A 20,712-nucleotide genomic window follows, 5' to 3' on the forward strand; every position below is an offset into this window, starting at 1 on the left:
TAAATAGTAGAGGTTTACCCAAGGTTTGCGCAGGGCATCGACTAATAATTGGCTTCAGACGTTTGCAGCCCCAGAAGAGGCAGCCGATGAAGGAACCCCCGGCCCTCATGGGCTAGTCATTTCTCTACTGTTGTGGTGACCATTTCTCTCCCGCTCAGCTATGCGCAGATCAGAGAAGTGGACACAGCAGGGCCAGGGGCCCGGGCCAGGGAGGGGGGCAGGCTAGTTGTGAGGCGAGCCACGCGGAGTCAAGGCCTCGACGGTGTGCGGGGTGGACGGGGCAGGCAGGGGCCAGCAGCAGGCTGTAGCCTTGGACTCGGGCCACCCCATGCTGTGCCAGGGGCCCAGCCAGGACCCCGCTCTGCTGATGTCCTTTTCTGCAGTCCTGACTTAGCTCCACTCTTCTTGGGACGGCGGGGATGAGAGAGGACGGGGAAACCAGAACCCTGAGATCGCGGACCCTCTCCAGGGAACATTCCTCCTGGGGGATGGGGCAGGTGCTGAGAAGCAGAGGAGTGTGGCCGACTGGGAAACGGGAAAGGGGCCAAGGTGGTGACAAGAGGGACAGCCCCAGCTGTCCCAGCTACCTGGCTCTAGTCATGCCCCATCCCCCCATGGCTCTTCCCTTCAGGAAAGGAGCTTTCCCCTGGGGACCATCTGGGGCAGCGGTCACTGGTCCGGCTCTTGGTGCAAAGGCAGGAAGGGCAGCTCAGGGAGGGGGGCTTTCAGCCGCAGCACGCGATGCTCCAGGTCAATGCAGCACTGTGGGGTTGGGGGACGGTGAGCTCACCTGGGCAGGTAACCCCTCTCCCAGCCGCGCTGCTTTGTTCCCCTCCGCCTTCCCACAGCACCCTGCTCTTTTCTCCTCCCTGTTTCCATTCACCTGGACCGCTATCATGGAGGGACCCAGTTCTCCATATTTTTCACAAATAAGGAACCTCTAAGCATCGAGGGTGAAATTCCACATCTCCAAGTCCGTCTCATCGGAGCCTGGCCCATGCTTCCACACCCGTGCCCCCTACTTCTTTTTCCCAGCGCTCGGGGTCAGGCCCTGGGTGTGGGTGTCAGCACGAGCATCCTCCTTACCTTGAGAGAGAGCAGAGTCTGCAGGCCAAGGCAGAGTTCAGGACTCTCCACATCTGCGGGAACCGTTTGAGAATGCTGCTGTCCTCCTGTCAGCACTCGCCCCTTCTCTGCTCCCCCCACCACCCGAGGCCAGAGAACCTTGGGGATAATCAGAGCATCTTTGGGGGTACCTTGTCTGTGCTGGCAGGAGCTGACAGGCTCTGCCTTCGCCCCGCCCAGGAGGGAGAGCTTCAAGAGCAGAGACGCGGGGATGCTGACGGAGAGGGGACTTACCTACCACCTGGGCCGAGCACGCCACAGTTGCCTGGCCCAGCTGTAGTTCCAGCTGCTCCACCTGGGCTGGGGACCCAGGCGCCAGGTCCCCAGATGGGGCTTTTAGGACCCTCTTCCCTAACCTGTGGTTGGGAAGCAAGGCTTATGGCCACCAGAGGCCCCCATGCCGCTAGTCCGCTAGTGTCCCTCCCCGCCACGCTTTGGGTTCTCAGCCAACCCTGGACCCACGTGGGGTCTAAATCCTGTTTTCTCTGCCAGAGCCCCTGTCACCTCTTTTCAAAGAAGTAACAGCTTGGGACTTCCCTGGTGGTGCAGTGATTAAGAATCCACGTGCCAATGCAGGGGACACGGGTTCAAGCCCTGGTCTGGGAGGATCCCACATGCCGTGGAGCAACTAAGCCCGTGTGCAACAACTACTGAGCCTGCGCTCTAGAGCCCACAAGCCACAACTACTGAAGCCCACGTGCCTAGAGCCTGTGTTCTGCAACAAAAGAAGCCACCGCAATGAGAAGCCCGCACACTGCAATGAAGAGTAGCCCTTGCTCGCCGCAACTAGAGAAAGCCTGTGCGCAGCAACAGAGACCCAACACAGCCAAAAATAAATAAATTAAAATAATTTTTTTTTAAAAAGTAACAGCTTTATTGACATACCGTTCATATACTGTGAAAGACACCCTTTTTCTTCTTTTTTTGTCTGTGCCACGTGGCCTGTGGGATCTCAGTTCCTGGACCAGGGATTGAACCTAGGACACGGCAGTGAACGCTCTGAATCCTAACCACTAGACCAGCAGGGAACTCCCAAAAGTCACCCTTTTAAAGTAGACAACAGAGGGACTTCCCTGGTGGCGCAGTGGTTAAGAATCCGCCTGCCAATGCAGGGGACATGGGTTTGAGCCCTGGACCGGGAAGATCCCACACGCCGCGGAGCAACTAAGCCCGTGCGCCACAACTACTGAGCCTGCGCTCTAGAGCCCACAAGCCACAGCTACTGAGCCCACGTGCCACAACTACTGAAGCCTGCACGCCTACAGCCCGTGCTCTGCAACAAGAGAAGCCACCGCAATGAGAAGCCCGCGCACCACAACGAAGAGTAGCCCCCGCAACTAGAAACAGCCCACACGCAGCAACGAAGACCCAACGCAGCCAAAAATAAATAAATAAAAATAAAGTAGACAACAGAGTTCTGCAACCATCACTAATTTCAGAATATTTTCATCACCCCAAGAAGAAGCCCCCTCCCTACCCATTCTTTTGGGCCCCCGTCTTACCCCAGGCGGCTGAGGCATCCAGCGGAGATCTGATTGTAGTGGGTGCCCGTGTCCACGGCCACCTGAAGAACCTGGTCCTGGCACTGAGAAAAGGGGGAGGGGAGGGGACTCCGTGAGTCCCCAGGGGGTAGGGGGGAGAAAGGGTTGGGACTGGCTCTGTCACCTTTCCCAGCCCCTGATGGGTCCCTTTCAGAAATGAGTGAAGGGCTGGGAATTCCCTGGCGGTCCAGTGGTTAGGACTCCACGCTTTCACTGCCAAGGGCACGGGTTCAATCCCTGGTCGGGGAACTGACATCCCACAAGCCGCTGAGTGCGGCCTCCGGCCCACAAAAAGTGAGTTAAGGGTGTTTTTTATGGGACTCATACAGTTGAGCAGAAATGGGTCAGATATGGAATCAAGAAAGGAAGTAAAGCCGCAGGCGGTGAGAGTGTACTTTGGGGAGGATTCGCCCCGAAGTGTAGGTCTGTGCCTGTGCTTGTTGACAGTGGTGCCGAGGGCCTCCCATTAGAGGAATCGGGGGTGGGGATGAGGAGGGATACCTGGTTAGGAAATTAGATGTGGGGAACAGATTCGCCACCGCAGGCGAAGGAAGACAAGGTCGCTTCCTTTTAGATAAAAACAGACGTTTGGGTTTGCACTTGGATACCGCAAAACATATTGTTTTCTCCTTCCACACGGTTTGCTGAGGTCTGCTGTGCGTGGGCACGTGGAAGGGGCAGCAGGGGAGGCTGCGCCCCAGGATGCAGGGGAGTGGAGGGGCACCAGTGCACGGAGAGTGTTAAGGCTGTGGGTTGTGAGTCTAGAGCCTTAGATGTTGAGCCGGAGGAAAGGCTCTTCCATCGGGAAAGTCAGGGGGGCTTTCCCGGAGGCAGTGACAGCTGAGGCTGGAAGGATCGGAGAACGTGGACCTAGGATGACAGGCAGAGGAAGCATGGAGCAAGGATGGGCGGAAGGGAAGGAACGGCTCGGCGTTGGCTCTGGGGATGACAAGGCTGTGATCCGGAGCACGTGCGCTTTCGCGGGAGGGCTGCGTTACCCACACGTGCGCACCGTGTGTGTGTGGAGCACACTCACATTTAAAGGTGATACTTTGCTCAAGGAAAGGGAGTCGTGTACACCTCGGAAAGACGGGGCGGCGAGGGGCGGGAAGCAAAGGACATGGAGGATCCCAGTCTATGGCCCAGCCTGGGAAGAGGGCTCCCCCATCCCTCCCTCACCACTGGGGCAGAAGGGAGAGTGGGTGAGGGGAGCAGGCCCGGGAGGGGGGTCTCACCTTGCAGTTGACCAGAAGAGCTGGCCTCTCTGTCTTGCTGGTCTTCCTCCTGGTCTCCTGGCCGTGGATCGCGGCCTGCACCAAGGGGTGCTCCCCCTGAGGCCGGCTCGGGTTCCCCTGCACCAGACGCCTCTGGATCACGTTGTGCGGTTGCTGCTTCCATCACAAAACGTGCAGATGCTCAGTTCCCTCACTTTACAAATCCCAGGCCGTTCTCCCCAGCCCCGCCCCGCTCCTGAGTCTCCTGGGAGTGAGAAGGGGTGAGAGCTTCCCCAAGGATCCCAGCAGTCAGATCATTAGAGCAGAGCTAGTCCCAGTATCAAATCATGCCGTTCTCCAGGACCCCAATGTATTGCTCAGTAATGGAGAGATGGGGAGGGGGGAAGGGTCTCTCCTCGGTTAGACGGACGGGACATTTCAGGCACTCGCGTGATGCTGGGGGGGAATTCTGTCTCAAGTCTACAACACATATTCTTGGGGACACTTTTTCTTTTTTTCTTCCTCTGACCTCATCCTTCTGTGGGTCGCAGATCCCAGAGTTGATGGTGTGATGAAAAGAAGTCAAAGTAGCAAGAACAAACAAAAAAGAAAAAAGTCCAAATCTAAACTAGGAAGCTGGGGGAGTTCCCTGGTGGTCCAGTGGCTAAGACTTGGTGCTCTCACTGCCGGGGCCCAGGTCGCATCCCTGGTCAGTGATCTAAGATCCTGCAAGCTGTGAGGCGTGGCCAAACAAACAGCCTAGGAAGCTGGGCGTCATCCTCACTGTCCTTCACCTGAAGCCACCCCGCTACGTCCAGTCACGTCTAGATTCTGCCAGCTTCGCCTCCTGTATTCACGGTCCACCTCTCTTTCTGTTACTGCTTCGTTCACACCTCAGCACGGCTCTCCTGAGTCCCTGGGACGCCTCCCTAAGTCCGTAAGGATGTGTCTCTCAAATCCACCTGCTCAAAGCCTGGGAGTCTCTGAAACTCTTGCTACTCCAAGTGCCATCCTCAGATCAGCAGCTTTACCACCACTAGAAAGCTCCTAGAAGTGCAGAATCGGGACCTACTGAACTGGAGCCTTGTTTTAACAAGATGCCCAGATGACCTGTGTGCACAGTAAGGTTTGAGAAGCACAAAGCGACATGTCAAACTAAGCCTGTCACTCCCCTGCCTAAAATCCATCAGAGCCCTCCCCTCCCCACCTTGCTTACGTGGCGGTGACAGCCCAGGTGACCCGGCCACTGCCTCATCTCCCCCCACCCCCCACCCCGCTGTGCTCATCGGCCCCAGCGCCCCCTCTGGCCACCTGGACCAGGCTGCCCGTAACCTCCATGCCTCTGCTCCTGCACGCCCCTCCTTCTGAAACTCCTCTGCTCACCCTTCTCTAGGCCAGACTGGGCCACTGGCTCAGGAACTACTCTTTATTTGGACAGAGGCTTTTATTTTATGTCTGGGGTTCCAAGGGCATGCTGTAATTCACGCAGGGTCCACCTCCTCCAAGAAGCCCTGCCTGACTTCTTCCCACTCTTCCCTCCACACACCAGGCGGGGGCAGCGTCCTGTCCCATGGCCCCCTTTGTCATGTGTCTCAAAGCTGTTATCTGCCCTTGAGGTCAGGTCTGTATCTCATTCCTCTTTGCATCACAGGGCTCAGCTCAGCATACAGTAGGCATTCCCTAAATGCTCACTGAGGAATGGCTGTGTCCCTCCAGGCTCCACACATGCTTCCCCACCTGCCCTCTCTCCTTGGGAGCCTGGGATTGTTTTCCTACCCTTCGCTTAATGAGGCCCTTGAGGCTGCTCCCGCCAACAGGCTGCCAGCAGGAGACCTAGCTCTGGGAAAAGGGCAGCAGCGAGCTCTGGGAGCGGCTGGGAAGGGCAGCTCTGTGGCTTCCAGCTCTCCTCCCACCTGTCCCACGAGGGATGCAGGCTCAGGCCCCCAAATGCTGTGTCTTCACTCCCAAAGCCATGCAAGGTAACTGCTCCGTGTTGGTCTGGGATGTCCTGAGGGCAGAAGGCTGGACCTGCCACGCTGGGGCGGCAGTGTCAATAGAGCCTCTTCGCCAGGGCCGAACAGATGAGGGATGGGCCGCAGAGGGCAGAGGCTGTGATTTCCTAGCCACCGAGAGCCAAAGAGCCTGCTTCCATGCTCCATCTGTGTCTCAGCTCTGCTGGCTCTTTGCAAGGAGGTTCTCTGAATTGAAGTCTCAGTCTGGTCGCCTTTCCCCTTGCGGCGCTGCTGGGCCGGGCTCCTGGAGGGTGAACATTTGGCTGGGAGGAATGTGGAAAGGTAGGGCTCTTTCAGGAAATGCAGTGAGGGGCTGCATCTGGCTCCAGGTTTCCGGGGAGAAGGGGCTGCCAGAGTAGCCTGGAAATGGCCCCATACACCTCAGGTTGCAGGAGTTCCTCCTCTCAGACTCCCTGCCCAAGAGATGAGAGAGGACAGAGTACCGCAGCCTTTCTACAGAAGCCCTCTCGTCCTCTGTGAGCCGGAGGCCGGAGCCATGGCATCTTCTCCGGACCTTGTGGGTCTTACTTTCTCTCTCAGGCTAAATGGAACAGTAAGAGTAGCTGGAGGGACAACAGCCTTTAGACAGAGCTCCCAATTATCCAGGCACTCTTCTAAGTCCTTCACAGGTATTAGCTCATGTAACTCTTACATCCCTGTGAGGTACATCCTGTTAATTTGATCCTCATGTAACACATGAAGAAACTGAGGCTCAGAGACATAAAGAGACTTGGCTGAGTTGCTAAGTGCCAGAACCAGGATCTGAACCCAAGCATCCCGGCTCCGAGGAAGGCCACTCTCTCAGCCCCTCCCTCTGTCAGAGGGGAGTGAGTATATGCAGCTGTCCCCTGACTCACCCACCCCTCGGTGTCGCTCCCTGACCCCGTTCCCTCGGGAGGCCACGCTGCTGCAGGGGGGTGGAAGGAAAGGAGGCTGGAAGGGCCACTGCACCTGCAGGGAGCAAGGGGGCCCTCAGGAGCCCGACGCCCAGGCAAAAGCCGTGGGAAGCCCTGGTGTTCTGGCGCGGATGGGGCGGCGGGGCACCGAAGGTCCGGTCCCAGTGTGAGCGGACCTGTGGCGTAGGCAGAGGAGGGAATCGCGACCTTGAACCCGCCGGGCCCAGCGGTAAACGACTGCTCCAGGGGCTCCCGGGCCCCACAAACCTCTGCTCTAACAAGTGCTCCTCTCTGCCCCCCTAAGACAAGCCTGGGGCTCTTTGGGGAAGCTGAGCAATAGATAGGGTCCCCCAGAGCCACCAAGCCGTGGGAACACCCCAGTGAAGAGCCGGGCACGGTCAAGGTGAACCCACAGGTCAGGGCTGCCTCTCCCCTCCCTGCGGGCAGGGCGGGGCAGCTGGAGGCTGGGGTCTGCACCCTCCGGCAGAGGAGAGAAGGGACCCCGGCGCCCCGGGGGTGGGGAGGGGGGAGGGCAGCCTCACCCAGTCTTTGGAGGTGCCGAGCCTCTTGAGGCCGTCCAGGGGGAGCAGGTCGGCCGAGTCCTTGTGCAGGAACCGGGTGGCCTGTCTGCGCTGGCGCTGCCGGCTGCTGGCTCGGCCCCGCAGCTCTGCCTCCTGTCCCCTGTCCCCGGCATCTCCCTCCTCCCTCGGGGCGTCCGGCCGGACGCTCATGACCCCCGCGGGCAGGCCGGGGGCTCCTGAGCGGTCTTGCCCACCGTCCTCTCTGCTTCCTCCACCCGGCAGCTTTCTGCCTGCAGCTCTCCCAACCGGAGGGCCTCAGCGGAGGGAAGAAAAGAGGAAGTAAATAAATAACGTGCAGGAGCGGCGACGTCAGACACCAATTTCCAGAGCTTGCAGTAGAGGGAGCGGGGCTCCGGCTGGAAAAACCCAGCCCTGGAGGAGAGGGGGCGCTGGCAGGGCTGCAGCTGGTAGGCTCTGCAGCCTCGCCAGCCCCTGGGTCCTGGCTGGAGTGGGCGGCCGCGGAGTGCTTGTGTGTGTGTGTGTGTGTGTGTGTGTGTGTGTGTGTGTGTCTGAGAGGGTGGGTGTATCTGTGCTGTAAACTGTCAAGGTGTCCGTGCCAGGTTGTTAGAGAGGGAGTGTGTGTCAGTGTGCGGCGGTGGCAGCCCGCGTGCTCGGGGCGTGTGTGGGATGCAGGGCGCGCATCTCTGTGCGCGTGTCTCCTGGGCTGCCCCGCCGTGCTCTCCACCTGGGGTTCTCCGCAGCCCCGGCGCTGGGACACAGGCCAACACTAGGTTCAGAACAGAGAGGGGCAGCATCACAGTGTCCCCGCTCCTCTCCTCTCTCTCAGCAGGAGCCTCCCCCCTTCCTGGGCCTCAACCTTTCAGCATCCTTTGCTTCTTTACGCTGGGTTCTGGCTTCCAGGGCTGGCTAAGAACAGCTCTGAATCTCCCCGCAGTTAGGGCCCCAGCTTCCTCCTCTCCTTTATGTAAGGCTCATTGAGTCCTGGCTTCTTTTTAAAAAGTTATAATTCAAGCATGCAGAAAGTTATAACTTTTTTTTTTCTCTTTTCATTAGAAAAGAAAAAAAAAAGTGCTACAAATATAACTGAAGCTCCTTGTGGACCCCTCCTCCCCAGCTAACATCCCCTCCTGAATCTGGTATTTCTCACATCTTTTTCTTTTTCTTTTTTTTCTTTTTGGCCTCACCGCTTGGCTTGTGGGATTTCAGTTCCCCAGCCAGGGATGGACCCCGCGCCCTCAGCAGTGAGAGTTCAGAGTCCTAACCACTGGACCGCCAGAGAATTCCCTCATACCTCTCTTTATGCACATACATATGTGTGTATTCTATGCAGTGTGTCGTTTCGTCTTGCATGCCCGATTGTAGAGGTTCTCCTGCAATTTGCTCTTTTTTGCTCAATATTTTGTTAGTGAGATTCACCCGTGAGCTACGCATAGCTCGAGTTAGTTCACTTTGATGCAATATAGTATTTCTCCAGTGAATACAACACAGTTAGGAAATTTGGGTTCTTTTTCATGCTTTGTTCTTACAGACAATGCTGCTGTGAACATTTTGGCACCCATCTCCTGGGGCGCACGTGTAAGCATTCCTCGAGAGTGTATACCTAGGAGTGGGATTGCTGGGGCATCGGGTATGCACCTTCTTCCTTTCAACACAACTTGCCCTGCGAAGTGTTTGTACTAACGTGCACTCCAGCAGCAGCGTCCAGGGGTCCTCAGCCCCATGTCCTCGCCAACACTCGGTATCAGATTTTCATAGCCCTGGCGTGTCTGCCATCAGATTTTCCACTCCAGCCTTTCGTCTTCACCGTCATCAGCGAGCACTGGCCACGGTTCTGCGGACATGTGTTGGACACTCACGGGGTGAGTCCTGACCTGGGCCCTGCTCCCCGGGGAGGCGCCTGCACATTCAGTCAGACAAGGCAGACATCCACTGGCCTCCTGCGGACCCCATGCCTTCTTGAGGCATTTTACAACCACTGCAACTGTATTATGATCCCTATTTACAGAAGAGGAAACTAGCTAAGTGGTAGGGGTTCAGTTGTGTTCCCCCCAAATTCATATGTTAACGTCCCAACCACCAGGACCTCAGAATGTGACCTTATCTGGACATGGGGTCTTTACAGAGATAATCAAGTTAAGATGAGGTCATCAGGGTAGCCCTACTCCAGCACGACTGTGTCCCTATTAAAAGGGGAAATCTGGACCCAGAGAGAGATGCACGCAGGAAGAGTAGCATGTGAGCATGAAAGCTGAAGATGGGGCCGTGCCTCTCAAGACGAGGAAGGTCAGAGGTCACCAGCAAGCCACCAGCAGCCGGGAGAGAGGCCTGGAACAGATCCTGCCCTCACGGCCCTCACCGTGATCTTGGGCTTCCAGCTTCCGGAGCTGTGAGACAACACATCTGTCTTGTTTAAGCAGCCAAGGTTGCGGTGCTTTCTTACAGAGGCCCCAGGAAGTGAATACCCCAAGACTTAGAAAACTCGCCCCAGATTCAGGTGTCGGGTGGCAGAGCTAGGAATCAAAGCCTCCGGTTCTGTCTCCCGAGTCCTGCTCGGTCTCCGTTATGCCGAAGCGAGAGCACGATGTAGAAGGTAAACGTGGACTGAAAACCAAACACTAGTGTGATTCCACTGACCGAGCTCAGCACCCCCTGGTCCTGGCTTCCTTTAGAGTCAGTTTCAGTGGAATATTCCAGCTGCCTTCCACCCCTGTGCCTTGACACCTATTACCTGCATATTTGCCTGGGATAGAGGTCGAAGAGGACCCACTGCCATGTACTGGGTTCCCTGGTTGTTTCAGTAGGATTAACCACGTGCGTGGACCGATCAGCCAGTGCCCTGCGTACCAGGATGCCGGGCAGGCCCCATGCCCAAAGGCATCTCCTCCAACCTTATTCTCAGCCAGCCATTCCTTGGGTTTGAAAAGTCTTCAAGATCTTCAAGAGTCCTTTATTAATGCACTCTCTGGAGGAGTGCCGCTGTCGGTGAACAAGAATGAGGCAACTCTTGGGCCCTTAGCCACGTTGCCTCGGGCCGGGCTGACCACCTGGATGGGTGTCCCAGCACGTGGACTGCACCCAAGGGGAGAGCAGGTGCTCCTGCGGTGTAGAAGGGAGACCTGGGTGTTTGCGGTTTGGATGGGGTGAGCTTGGGGACAGCATCACCTCTTTTCCAGTGGGTTTGAGAAGGCCTGGGAACCAGCCGTGCTCAGGAAATGCCATCCTCTGGAACGCAGCTGCAGAAGAGGCCCAGCTGGTCCCCGTGTCTGTGACTCAGACTAATATTGTCTCGCTTGCTGTCTCATCATCCCACACGCTCAGGGGTAAGGAGACTCTTGCTTTTTGTGTTCCTTGGCTGCTTCCTTTGTTAATCTGTGCTTTCCCCCAGGTTGCAGGGAGCTCTTGCAAGGGGAACATTCTGGCAATACAGAGCTCTGACCTCTTCTTTGTCAGAATGCCGGGGAATGTTTTGTGGCCCATTTATATCCTCGGCTGGACTGTCTGTGTCTTTGCCAATAACTCACCTCTCTTCCTTCCCCTCATCGTTTTCTAACCTAACCGTTGTGTAGTTCAACAAACCGATGCGTTCACAAGGAATAACTATACTGAGCTCTGATCGTGAAACGTAGGGAGAAAACTCCCCAGGACAGTATTCAGGAAGATTAAACCATCTGCATTCTTAGGACGAGAAGGACTGGAGGTTTTCCTTTCCGAGACGCTTGGGAAATATCTGTAACTTTTCTCATTTATTTCATCTTGCGGTTCACGTCCATGTTGAAGAGAATGGATCCAAAGTGAGAAATTTTGTGAGAAAAAAATGGAAGTGTGAGATGCGGCCCCCTCGCTGCTTTGGTCCTCCTCTGAATTATAACAAGTTTTCCTTTCACTCAGTCAAAAAATATTTTTGGAGCCCCTACTGTGTGTGTCAGGCACTGAGCGAGGCCCTGGGGGTACAGTGGGGAGTCGGACGGAGCCCCTGCCCCCATGGAGTTCACATCCAAAACAGAAAGGCAGACTCTAGACCATTTATGATGTTGGGTAGTGCTGAGTGCCGGGGGACAGAGCAGGGGAGAGCAATGCCGGGGGAGGGGACAGATGACATCGTGCAGGATGAGAACAAGGTGAGGTGGAGGGCCATGCTGGTACCTGGAGGAGATGCCGCGGACGGGGGCAAGATGGGCTAGCCTGGGCCTGGGCTGACGTTCCCACACTGTACCCCAGACGGGGTAGATCTCCATCCCCCCTGTCCGGCCCGGCTCCCCCGCACCCCATGACTAGTCATTCACACCAGCAAGACGTGGAAAGAGCAGAGCTACTCACCCACCCAGGATGGAACCCTTTTCCTTGCTCTCCCGGACAGCGTTAACTCACTGGCGTTAACAAGTCACCAAAGCCTGCATCTGACAGGGGGTCAGGGACTCCTCTACTGAAAGGGAACCCAGAGCCCTGCCTAGTGGGTTCTCGGAACTGGCAGAGGGCAATGGGTCTTTGTGTTTCCAGCAACGAGGAAGGCTGAGAGGGCTCCAGGAGATACCGCTATCTTGGCCTTCACCCTCATAGGCCCTCAGGTCTTCTGGAGAACCTTCTGCCTTGAGGTAAAACCAGACTACATCTCATATCTGCCATGGGGTGTCAGTCATCAGTGATTCCTGATGTGCTGACTGATGCCATGGCTACTGGCCACACATGGTCATTGAGCAGTGGAAATGTGGCCGGTCTGAACTGAGATGTCCTATAGGTGTAAAATACGGACTGGATTTTGAAAACAATACCAAAAGCAACGTGAAATATCTCATTCATTATTTTTATGTTGATTACGTTATTTATATTGATAATATTTCGGATCTGTTGGGTTCAGTAAAACGTGCTTTTTGTTTTGTTTGGTTCTTTGCTTGTTTTGTTTTTGTTTTTTGTTTTGGCCATGCCGTGTGGCAGTGACATGCAGGATCTTAGCTCCCTGGCCAGGGATCGAACCCGTGCCCCCCGCATTGGTGGCGCAGAGTCTTTCTTAACCACTGGACCACCAGGGAAGTCCCTTTTTCTTTTTTTTTGGGAAAATGTGTTATAAAAATTAACATCACCTGTTTAATTTTACTTTCTTAATATGGCAACTAAAAAATTTAAACTTGCATGCATGGCTCCATTATATTTCTCTTGGACAGCACTGGTCTAAATAGATTCACAGCTTGCTCCCTGGAACCTGGCATAAGCTATTCCAGCATCCCTCCACCTCATCAGGAAGTTCTTCTTTATGTCTAATCTAAACCCCTGTCGCTGTATTCAAAATCCCTGCCCTCTTGTCCAAACCTCAGTACAGATGGAGATGAACTGGTTCCCACTTTCCTTGTAATAACCTTCCATGCCTTTAAATATCTTTTACATTTTCTTTTTAAGAAGAAAGTGAAATTGTGCCATTTCTCGTCACTGATATTAGGGACGGAGAGGAGAGTTCATCTGATGTAGTGAAATCATCCAGCCCTACCACATAAGGAAATTCCCAGGATATTCCCCATAGAGTGGGTTATTCAGAGCTAGACAAGCAGCACCCTTGATCCCACGGAGGGTGAGGCCAGCCAGCTCTATTTCAGGCTTTCTCCTCTGGCCTTGTCAGATCTGCTTAAGACAGGAATGAAGCTGTTTTCCACAATTCTCCAGCAAGGGTCCTAGAAGGCCAGGGCCAGTTTTGAAATTTTTCACCCTACCTCCACCCCAAAGAGGTAGATCTTCCAAAGACTGCCAGGCTAGGACCACTTTTTTTTTTTTTCTTGTGGTACGCGGGCCTCTCACTGTTGTGGCCTCTCCCGTTGCGGAGCACAGGCTCTGGACGCACAGGCTCAGCGGCCATGGCTCACGGGCCCAGCCGCTCCGCGGCACGTGGGATCTTCCCGGACTGGGGCACGAACCCGTGTCCCCTGCATCGGCAGGCGGACTCTCAACCACTGCGCCACCAGGGAAGCCCTGGGCTAGGACCACTTTTTACATTTGAGACTAGGATGCTTTGCTCCTATTTCATGGGTGGCAAAACCAAGGCACAGGGCGTTCTCTGGTGGCTTAGTGGTTAGGATTCCGGGCTTTCACTGCTGTAACCCGGGTTCAATCCCTGGTCAGGGAAAGGAGATCCCTTAAGCCGCGTGGCGTGACCAAAAAACAGAACAAAACACAACACCAAGACACAGAAAGGTGGAGGAGCACTTGTCGCTATTGATGAAAGCAGACGAGGCACAGGATGTTGAATTCGGACAAGCTTGGTCACGTTTCCCAGCTCACTTACTAGCTGGGTGACTTTGGGTGGAGTGCTTAATCGTTTGGAATCCACTTTCTCATCTGTAAAACTGAAATAACGTGTCATCTGCAGAATCTCTGTGAAGTATGAATGAGAAGCCCAACAGCAAACTGGTTAAGAGCTCTGGGGGCCTTAGTTGACTCGTCTCTAAAATGGAGAGCACGTGGGGCCTCATCGTGTTGGGAGGATTAGGCGGGCTGGTTCATGCAGAGCTTGCAACCCCTTGCCCAGCACACAGTGAGTCCCGGGTACCTGCCTGCTGTTATCTGGGAGCTGACATTCACGTACACAGGAGTGTTCTTGCGTGAGCGTGTGCACACGCGCGCACACACACATACACACACACAGGCTCTGCCCTAGCTGCCTCTCCCCTCTGCTCTCATAGTACAGCCGGGTCAGGCACCTCTCACCTTACTTCTCACACTATTTAAAATTGTTTACTTGTCCATCTTCCCACCAGGTCTTAGGCTTTGTAAGGGCAGGGTCTTGTTTGTTTGCTTGTTTTTGCTCCCTTCTCTCTCTTCTTATACACAAAGTTCGTTGGCTGAATTGTCCAGCAGGACTCCAGGACACAAGAGGAAACGCGCTGTTACCACCAACGACTCAGGTGTTGAGACACTAGACCAGCTTGGTGAGCGCCCACCTGATCTTTCCAGGATCCGGCTGACAGCACAGGCGGTCACTCCAGATCCCTTTCTACTCCTCCCCTTTCCCTGGTACCCATGGGACTCATTTGCCAGCCCCCACCCCTGGGCCATGCACCCAAATCTTGATCCTCGGGAATCTGGCAAGCTGCCCACCTGCTTCCAGACATCCTGAACGTCGAGTGCCAGCGGGGATCCTGCTTCGCCCTCCCTCTGGCCTCAGCATTTCATTCCCCCCGCCTTGTGTTTAGCGACTTTCTTTCCTGCTTCCATTTACCTCCGTTTCCTCCTGGCCTAAGCTCCGGGCCTGCCCTGGGCACCCCTGGCACCGCTCTCTAGTGATACTCCTGCTGAAGAAGCCACTGACTGTTGTCCGGGAAGCCTGTCATGCTGTCTCATGTCAGTGCTCAGTGACCGTCCAGTGGAAACCATGGTGGCCTAGGGGAAGCCACACATCCAAACCCTGCCTTGGGATTTGAACAATGCCAGGATGCAGCAGCTGTGTCTTCCAGGTGGGCCTTTGGGAGGTTCTGCCCTGGGACCCACAGACAGTGTGTTGGCTTGAGACTAACATGAGATGGGCAACTCCGTGAAGAGCCACAGGAACCACTAAATATAACGATAAACCGGAAACAGCAATTATGTATACTGTGTAATGAAAAGAGTAAGTGACGTGGCTCAGGGGACAGCACGACCAGCAGAAGCTCAGCGGTGGAAGAGACGCAACAAGGCAAAGGGCTTGAGCAGGTGGGTCAGCGCGGGGTGGAAACAAAAGGCCAGTGCGTCCCGGGGAGGCCAGAGGTGGGTCTGGGCGGCCTGGGCAGGGAATCGTGCTCTGACTTGTCGTCGCGGAGCAGCGGCGGGACTCCCTTCCTTCCTTCCTTCCTTCCTTCCTTCCTCCCTTCCTCCCTCCCTCCCTTCCTCCCTCCCTTCCTTTCCTTCCTTCCTTCCTTCCTTCCTTCCTTCCTTCCTTCCTTCCTATTTATTTGGCTGTGCCGGGTCTTTAGTTGCGGCATGCGGGCCTTTAGTTGCAGCACGCGGGATCTAGTTCTCCCACCAGGGATCAGACCCGGCTCCCCTGCATTGGGAGCACAGAGTCTTAACTGCTGGACCACCAGGGAAGTCCCCAGTGGCAGGGCTTTCTGAGGCAGGGCAATTAGATGGGACAGCCTTGCAGTTGGGCAGGTGAGATGGAGACTGGCTGGCTCTGCGTCTCCCCCAGGGGCCCCCAGCCCCCCAGCTTCCAGCCTTATGGGCCCCAGCCCTTCCTGAGGCCCTAGTGGCTCAGCAACCTGACCTGGTCTCAGTTGCCCACTCTGCTGGAGCCCGGCTGAGGGAGAGGCAGGCTGCGGAGGGGAGGGGAGGACCCAGAAGCGGCTCTGAAACCTCTGTGCTGGGATCAATTCGCGTCCTGAAGCTGGCGTCGTTCAGCAGAGCACGGGGTGCCCTGGGGAGGGGTGCGAGGTATGGGGCAAGCGGGCTCCAGCCCTGCTTCCCTCTCAGATCTGCTTGAGAAAGCTGCAGTGAGAGAGTAGGTCCTGAAGGTGGGCCCAGGCTGCAGGGGTCCCCCAGACCCCCGCAGAGGCTTCCGAGGACTCCATACTGAGCAGATGGGGGAGCGTGGGGGAGGGGTGATACCCATGGCTGCGGGCAGGCTGGGCTGAGGGTTGCCTTGAAGAGTCCCCAGGCCCAGGAGGATCTACGGAGGCCGTTGTCCCCAGAGCTCCATGGCCTGGTGGAGTTCAGGAATTCCAGGAATCCTGCTTCTGCATCTCTGGCTGGTGATGGACAAGGGAGCCCCTGGCAGTGCTGCCAGCAGGAAGGAGGCCGCCACCCAGAGAGCAGAGCCGAGGGTGGAGGCGGGGGTGGAAGTCCCTCGTGAGGCCGGCAGCCTGGGGGAGGGGGTCTGGGTCTGCAAGGCAGGCGTCTGTGGAAGCACAGCTCGCCCCTCTGCCCTCCCTCCCAGCTCCGGGCTGGACAGTGGGAGGCTTTCTCCTCCGTCTCACTCCCCAGAACTTCCTATTAACCCTCTAAGTGTGCCCTGGGCTTCTCTTGCTGGAGGTGACGAAACCCAGGCATGATGGGCAAGTAGGCTGAGAAGCAGGATGACAGCACAGGCCCTGGAGGTCTGGCTGTACCAGGAGGGCAAGGACAACCCGGCTTTGTGGCCCGGAGCAAATCGCCTCGGCCTTGGGCCTCGGTTTACCATGCAAACGCTTGTTTCCCAGAGGCCTTCCCCGCTCTGACATGCCAGGATCAGAGTCAAGGGACCTCCTCCTTTCCACCGTCACTCCTGATCCAGAGCGGGGAGAACGCCCGTTCCCCGAGCCCCACCCTCCCCTAGAGAGCTCCGGAAACTCTCCTTCCTCCCTTGGCTTTGGGCCACCCCACCACAGGGAGAGGCGGCCAGGAGAAGGACCATGGTGGAATTGTAGATTTGGAACTAGAAGGAATTTTGGAAATTCTCTATACATACCCTATATATATATATATATATATATATATTTTTTTTTTTTTTTTTTTTTTTTTTTTTTGCGGTACGCAGGCCTCTCACTGCTGTGGCCTCTCCCGTTGCGGAGCACAGCCTCCGGACGCGCAGGCTCAGCGGCCATGGCTCACGGGCCCAGCCGCTCCGCGGCATGTGGGATCTTCCCAGACAGGGACACGAACACTTGTCCCCTGCATTGGCAGGCGGACTCTCAACCACTGCGCCACCAGGGAAGTCCTATATAATTATTTTTAATCGAGATGAAATTCACATAACATTTACCATCTTTTTACCTTTTAAAAATATTTATTCATTTATGTTTGGCTACATTGGGTCTTAGTTGTGGCAACGTGGGGTCCTTTGTTGCAGTGCACAGGCTTCTCTCTAGTTGTGGCCCATGGGCTTAGTTGCCCTGTGGCACGTGGGATCTTAGTTGCCTGACCAGGGATCGAACCCGCGTCCTCTGCATTGGAAGCATGGCGTCTTAACCGCTGGACCGCCAGGGAAGTCCAGCATTTACCATGTTAAATTGTACAATCCAGTGGCATCTTGTTCACTCATGATGTTGTGCAAGCAGCACTTCTCTCTAGTTCCAAAATATTTTCATCCGCCCCAAGAGAAAACCCTGTACCCATGAAGCACTCAGCCCCCATCCCCCTCCCCAGCACCTGGCCACCACCGATTCACCTTCTGTCTCTAGGGATTCGCCTCCTCTGGACTCTTCCTGGAAACGCAATCGTACGATATGCACCCTTTTGTGTCTGGAGTTGTCCACTCATGTTTTCGAGGTTCTTCCACATTTTTGCGTGTGTCAGTGCTTCACTCCTCCATAAGGCTGAATCGTGTCCCACCCACTTATTACTTTTATTCTACAGGTAATGATTGACAGCTGCAGGTACGGAGGGCCAACGCTGTGCCAGGCACTTTGCAGGTGCGTCACTTGTTTCTTTTATTTATTCCATTTATTTTCGCCCTAGTGGCTCCCGCTGTGCAGAGGAGGAAGCTGAGAGCTTGAGGGGAAAAAGGACCCTCCCAAAGGGCACACAGCTGGTTAGTGGTTATGCCAGGGCTGGAACCCCAGTGGTGTTTGATTCCCAGGTGCTGACAGCTTGAGGAAAGTGGGCAAAGAGGGCAGTGAGCAGAAGCCAAGAGCAGCCCCGATGGGGAAGGTCACCGACATGGCGTGGGCCAGGGGCCGGGGGAGGTGAGGTGGGCCCCACCTGCAGCTTCTCCCTCTCTGGCCACTCCCCGCTGCCCCTCCCCCTCCACTCTCTGCCCCAGCCGGCCAGCACCCTGCGGACCCACGCGCTTTACCTGCCTCCACTTGAGGCCACGTGTCTCTGCCGCTACCCCCCAGTGCAAAAGCTGTGGCACGAGGGGTCAGCAGCACGGGCCCAGGCCCAAGATGATGCTCTGGGGTGACTGCTCCCACCGTTACCTTGAGTCCCCACTTTGCTCCTGTCCCTCCACCGAAGCCTGGTCAGCCTTCCTCAGACCTGACTCTCCATCCTCCAGCACAGCTTTGGCCTGACCTCTGCTCCCCCAAACCCTGTGTGGGACCTGCAGCCCAGCAGACTTGCTTCTGAGATTTGTCCAGGCGTCAAGTTGTCCAGGGAGAAGCTTTCTGTATCCTGACCAATCCCAGTCTTATTGCAAATGGGTTACGAGAGCCACATGTCTTACAGCGCCTCTCCCCCTCCACACCTACTCACGTACGCGCGCGCACACACACACACACACCCCTTCTCCCTCCCCACTCCTCGGCAGTCTGCAGGAACTGGATCCCCCCCCCCCACACACACACCCCTTCTCCCTCCCCACTCCTCAGCAGTCTGCAGGAACTGGATCCCCCTCTGCTCTCCCCACCACACCAGTGCTCCTACCTGCCGCGAGGGGTCCTCTGAGGGTGACAGAACAAATTAGAATTTCAGTAGAATCTTCAGGAGCCTAGGGTACAGATGAAGTTGGGAGGATGGTGCAGGGGCTCGGTTCTGCAGAAGCCTGCACCCTTCAGCCACCCAAGCCTTCTTGCTGAAGGTACATTAGTTGAGAACACAAGGGCTTGGGGGTCTGTATGCCCACTGCAGTCTCCACCCATCTGGAGACTCTTCTAGATGTGTCCAGGTTTTCTCCTTCTCGCTAAGGTTTTGCCAGGATGGGCCCTGGAGAGATAATGGAGGGGCAAGACCACCCGGTCCACTAGCAGGGTCTGGTGACTCCTCACCAGGTCCTGACTCAGAGGCGCCCTGGGCAGCAAGGCCAACTTGACCGTCTTCTCCCGGTAATGAGGCAGCGGGTTTGGGCAGGGCCAGCTCCTGGCGAAATCACTGGGAAGTGGGTTGGGCTGGAGGCCTCCAGGCTCACACCTTCCACCAGCTGAGATGTGCCGGTACCTGTGGGGGGGAAGGGGTGTGGAGAGGACAGAGGTCAAAGGAGAGACCTGGGCATGATGGAGGGGGCAGAAGAGGAGGAGATGCTGCCTTCCGCCAGCTGTCAGCCATCAGACTGTGGAGGCCCCTTCTAGCTCTCTCCCCACCTGGATACTGACCTGTGCCCAATGGCCTGCACCCTGTGTGTGCGTTTTGGCGTTAGGCTGGTGAAATCATGTTATCTGGTGGGTCAATCTTCCATCCTTCGGACACGTAGCCTGTAAGGGGGTCGTCCAGATTCCAGTTGTCCTCCAAGCTCCACCTTCTCCACAAACGCAGTCCAGGAGCCCTTCCCACTCTGCCCTGCTGCCCTGCGACACCGGTCTCATGGCTCACTCTTCTGCAGACCTGCGGTATTTGGTTCAATACAACAGGGTTGAATATTGGCAGATCGTTCATCGTGCTTTGCCCTGGCCCAGCAGGTATCCTCCCGTTTGCTGATCAGAGGTTCGCAGGCTTGACTGCCTGTTAGAATCACCCTGGGGAGCTTTTTAGAAACACCGGTGCCTGGACTCTCCCCCAGGCCAAGCAAGTTAGACTCTCCCGGGTGGGGCTCAAACCTCAACATTTTTCTGAAGTGGGCCCGGTGATTCTAACATACTGTCGGACTGGAGGGAGGCAGGGTTTGCAGGTAAATGTCCTGCTTCCCCATGATCATGGGCGTCTGGAAGCCTTGTGTGGTCCTCTTGCTCAGAATGTGCTGTTTCATCTCCTAGACGGGGTTCATCTGAAGCCCCTCCAGAGCTGCTCCGCAGGGGCCACAAGACTGGGCGGGCCTCCCCTCTCACTCTCTCTTGCTGCCACCTGGTGGACTTCACATGCCCTTCAAGGTGCAGCTCCAATGCCACCTCCTCCTTTATTCCTGCTCCAGGGGCGGGCTACAGCAGCAAGCCAGCGAAACCAGGACCCTTCTCACACAGAGATGATTTATTGAGCCCCTTCTCCCTGCCAGACGCCATACCCCGAAAGGTACCAGGTACATCTCCAATACACACCTGGGGAAAGTGAAGCTCAAGGAATTTAAGAATGTTGACGTTGTGTCGCAAGTTTGCGATGGTAGATTCCAGCCTAGTTCTGTTCGACTCCCAGGGCCTGGCCGCTTCTGCCAGCATACACACATATTCCCTGTGCACAGAGCACTGGGCCGAGCTCTCTGTGGATGCTACTGTATTTCTCTCCTGCTACCTTTATAGAGCATTATGTTGGCTGTGAACTTGTCTGATTCCTGGGTCCGACAGGAGGGGAGGTGGAGCGTGGTGGTTAAGAATGAAGCCCTGGATCCCTGGTGGCACAGTGGTTGGGAGTCCGCCTGCCGATGCAGGGGACACGGATTCGTGCCCCGGTCCGGGAAGATCCCACATGCCGCGGAGCAGCTGGGCCCGTGAGCCATGGCCGCTGAGCCTGCGTGTCCGGAGCCTGTGCTCCACAACGGGAGAGGTCACAGCAGTGAGAGGCCCGCGTACGGCAAAAAAAAAAAAAAGAATAAAAGAATGAAGCCCTGGAGCTGTGCTCTCTGGGTTCAAATCCCAGCTCTGCTCTTA

At 56.0% G+C, this 20,712-nt stretch overlaps 1 protein-coding gene across 1 annotated transcript; it reads right to left on the minus strand.

Annotated features, from left to right (window-relative positions):
- Positions 1 to 506: 506 nt before the first annotated feature.
- On the minus strand, positions 507 to 17,922 carry NRIP2 (nuclear receptor interacting protein 2). The gene is made up of 7 exons (XM_060025928.1): positions 17,849 to 17,922; positions 7,331 to 7,607; positions 3,902 to 4,054; positions 2,628 to 2,710; positions 1,360 to 1,481; positions 1,087 to 1,139; positions 507 to 762 (listed from the first exon to the last, which is right to left on the minus strand). Exons 1-7 carry the CDS (start codon positions 17,920 to 17,922, stop codon positions 670 to 672), a joined length of 855 nt encoding a protein of 284 aa, XP_059881911.1. The 3' UTR covers positions 507 to 669.
- Positions 17,923 to 20,712: the final 2,790 nt, after the last annotated feature.

This window comes from Delphinus delphis, chromosome 11 (assembly GCF_949987515.2).
Source record: "Delphinus delphis chromosome 11, mDelDel1.2, whole genome shotgun sequence".
NCBI classification, from domain to species: Eukaryota; Metazoa; Chordata; class Mammalia; order Artiodactyla; family Delphinidae; genus Delphinus; species Delphinus delphis.